Source organism: Capsicum annuum, unplaced genomic scaffold (genome assembly GCF_002878395.1).
Source record: "Capsicum annuum cultivar UCD-10X-F1 unplaced genomic scaffold, UCD10Xv1.1 ctg60232, whole genome shotgun sequence".
NCBI classification, from domain to species: Eukaryota; Viridiplantae; Streptophyta; class Magnoliopsida; order Solanales; family Solanaceae; genus Capsicum; species Capsicum annuum.
Genome location: NW_025869022.1, coordinates 1 through 3,216, shown reverse-complemented (window position 1 = coordinate 3,216; position 3,216 = coordinate 1). Strand labels below are relative to the sequence as shown.

At 38.0% G+C, this 3,216-nt stretch overlaps 1 protein-coding gene and 1 long non-coding RNA gene across 2 annotated transcripts; one reads left to right on the top strand and one right to left on the bottom strand.

Annotated features, from left to right (window-relative positions):
* Window positions 1–496: 496 nt before the first annotated feature.
* On the top strand, window positions 497–1,711 carry LOC124893477 (uncharacterized protein Cbei_0202-like; the record flags this gene model as incomplete). Its single annotated transcript, XM_047404473.1, is given in 2 exon segments — window positions 497–655; window positions 1,131–1,711. Coding segments are annotated over 2 exon segments (525 nt in total), but the record flags the coding sequence as incomplete, so codon positions are not given.
* On the bottom strand, window positions 1,615–3,200 carry LOC124893478. The gene is made up of 2 exons (XR_007050725.1): window positions 2,595–3,200; window positions 1,615–2,135 (listed from the first exon to the last, which is right to left on the bottom strand). It is a non-coding gene; the product is annotated as an uncharacterized LOC124893478 (long non-coding RNA).
* Between the last annotated feature and the right edge of the window lie 16 nt (window positions 3,201–3,216).

Here is a 3,216-nt window from a genome sequence, read left to right as displayed (position 1 = left end):
TGGGCAGGTACAACAACTGCTCTTGTTCGTAATTGCTTATGAAATATTATGATTGATCTGACATTTGCGTATGCTTTTCCAACTTTCTAATTCTATTATTCCCTCTCGTGCAACATAAACCCAATCTGCTTTCTCAATTTGTTGCCATGTTTTGTTCACTGCAGTATTTCCTTTTTCGTAACTACTTTGATTTGCTGCACTTGGGCCGAGGGTCTAGCGGAAACAACCTTTCTACCTCCACGAGGTAGGGGTAAGTTTTCGTATATCCTACCCTTCCGAAACCCAACTTGTGGGATAACACTGGGTATGTTGTTGTGCAACATCAATCCAATGGTTTGAACTTCTCGTTCATGATAGACATTGTAGATGAGTGATGGCAACAGCTAGAAATGTTTTTATGCTTATGTTAAGTTGGTGATATCTGGAAGACGTATCTTTTTTATTGGCTTCAAGTGTCGATTTCGAAATAATTTACTTGACAAGATTTTGGCAGGTGGTTTTAACCAGTACAAATCCATCGGAGCTCTGTGTCAGTGGCATGTCCTTTTCCCGACAGTCATCTAAATGGGCGAATGCTGCACTTGTTGTTACAGTCTCGTCAAAAGATTTTGCTGCTTTGGACTTGCACATACCTCTCGGTGGTGTTGAATTTCAGGTACTACTTATAAGCGTCCACACTGGCTGCATAGATTTTTTGAAATTGGCAACGAGTTATATTCATCAGTACCCTAAACAGGCCTGGTATATCATATCTACAGATACAGCCTTGAACAAAACTTACAAAGAGGCGAAGAAGTCTAGTAATGATTCAACATCATCAACTAACTGTTCTTTACACCAAAAATAAAGAAGAGAAATGCAGGAGCTCTTGATCTTCTGGATTGAACTGGTTCTGCCTTCAAAACATCTTGCATTTCTCGCTTTCCACACTGGCTGCATAGATCGAAACCATTAGATTGTACAAAGAAACAAGTATAAGCTAGAGAGTTTTTGTCTTCAAGAACCTAGCTCAATCAGTTGTTTCTTCCATGGTAATTGTTGAATTACCCATAGGCCCTAGTACGTAGGTACATTTATTGTTTGTCAATATTTTACTTGCAAGTATTTTCATCTCGACCGTATGATTTCAGAGGATGTTTGAACGAAGGGCAGCTGCAATGGGCGAAGGCAATTTTGTAGTACCTGATTGCAGACAAGAGGTCTACTACCTAAACAATAAAGAGGCAACTTTGTTGCAACTTTTAGTTTCTTCCTCATTGCAGACAAGAACTAGTTCCCCAGTCCAGATCTCGCGAAGTGCTGACCCTTGCGAGTGCACGTCCTTAAGAGGGCTTTACCCTATTGGAGAAGGCGCAGGTTATGCCGGCGGTATAGTAAGTGCAGCTGTTGGTGGCATGTATAGCGGCTTTGCATTGGCGAAATGTTTAGGTCTCTTTCATGGCAGCATCGAGTTAATTTTAGGGAAGGCTCAGAGTGCTGGAGTGGCAAAATACTGACAGCATTGTGTTCATTACTATGTAAATCATAGGCTGCTCATTGTTGATCTAGCAACTCTTCATATATAGTTCGTTGCGATCAAAGATGAGAGACGAATGCAGGATTTAGAGTAGTTTGTAGGTTCTAAATGAATGTTGTTTATCATTGAACTTTTTTATTGAGTTTCGTCGAAACCGTAACTATAATTATGATACACACCTCATATTGTTGTTGATGTGTGGACATTATGTAATGACAAGAAACGATACAATTCGTACTACTACAACAACATGACAATAAGTAATAAAACAAGTAAAACTAAGAGAATTTAACCATACAAATCAAGAACTCTCTGGGTAGCCTCCTTGAAACTTTTGTGTTGTGAATCCAAACGCGTTCTCCTCTCTTTTCTTCATAGCCCCCAAATTGGGTCGACCAACTCTCATAAGAACTAGGTGAGTTTTCCCACTCAAAGTAGGACTAGGAACCAATTTTGCCCGCGTAGAAAGAGCGCCCTACTTCAAGGCCATTTCGCGTAGCTGAAATGGACGCAAAGTGGAGGCAGCACGTCGTGGACGGACCATGCACAAAACAACACAATTTCGTATGTAGCTATTGTGTATCCTCATTTAGCATCCCAAAGCAGCTCCAATGGTCTCCTACAATATCTCATCACAAGCATTAATTAAACCATACATCACATAAAAAGCTACTCAAAACTACGCAAGAACAACTACTTCATTTATCTAATGCTAGGCTTCACCAACCCAATCCAATATGAGGCTAAATATGCACATCACCAACACAAAATCATGCATAAAGTTCTCACAAACCCACGTCGACCATGACACTTAGATGCATAAATACACCTAATTGAATCAGGGCCTAAGATCAATTGTCTGATTGACACCAAGTTTTAAAAAGTAAAGGAAGTTTTAAAACTTTGTAGTTTAAAAATAAGCTATAGATATTTATGTGTAAAATTAAAAAGTTCAAAGGCAAATTGTTTCTACATAAAAAAAAAAAAAAAAAAGAGCAGTCCGGTGCACTAAAGCTATCGATATACGCGGTGTCCGTGGAAGGACCCCACCACAAGGGTGTATCGTACGCAGCCTTACCTTGCATTTCTGCCAAAGGCTGTTTCCCAGGCTTGAACCGTGACCTCCTGATCACATAAAAAAGCATGACATTTTATTATTTTTTGGACATACTAAAAAAAGTAACACATCACTCATTTTTATTACATTGGCATTCAATTTTCTATACTCGCTGCGACTTCATTACACATATGTTAAGTCTGGATGCGTATTATCTTTTCTTTTAGCAATGTGATAAAAATGAGTGTGATTAATTTTTAACGAAGTCTTGTTATTTTCTAATCTAAATTGAAAGATTTTTTTTTAATTATTATTATTATTTTTTTTAAAAAAACTTTAGTGTGATTAATTTTAGTCAAAAATATGATGCAGATCCAATAAAAATGGAAGGCATAATACATAAAACAAGAACTTTTAACTTGACAAGAAATTATAATTATTCCCTTTAACCTTGTCAGTGCACAAGCATACCCTTTAACTATATAAAAGCTGAACACAAAAAAAACACTCCAATTCTGCAACTTACACGCGTGAAACTCAATCGCTCCCACGTGGATTAGTAACCACCTAATAAAGACGACACATTATAACTATGGCTTTTAACTTTGCCGGTGAACAAGTAGGCCCTTTCACTATACAAAAG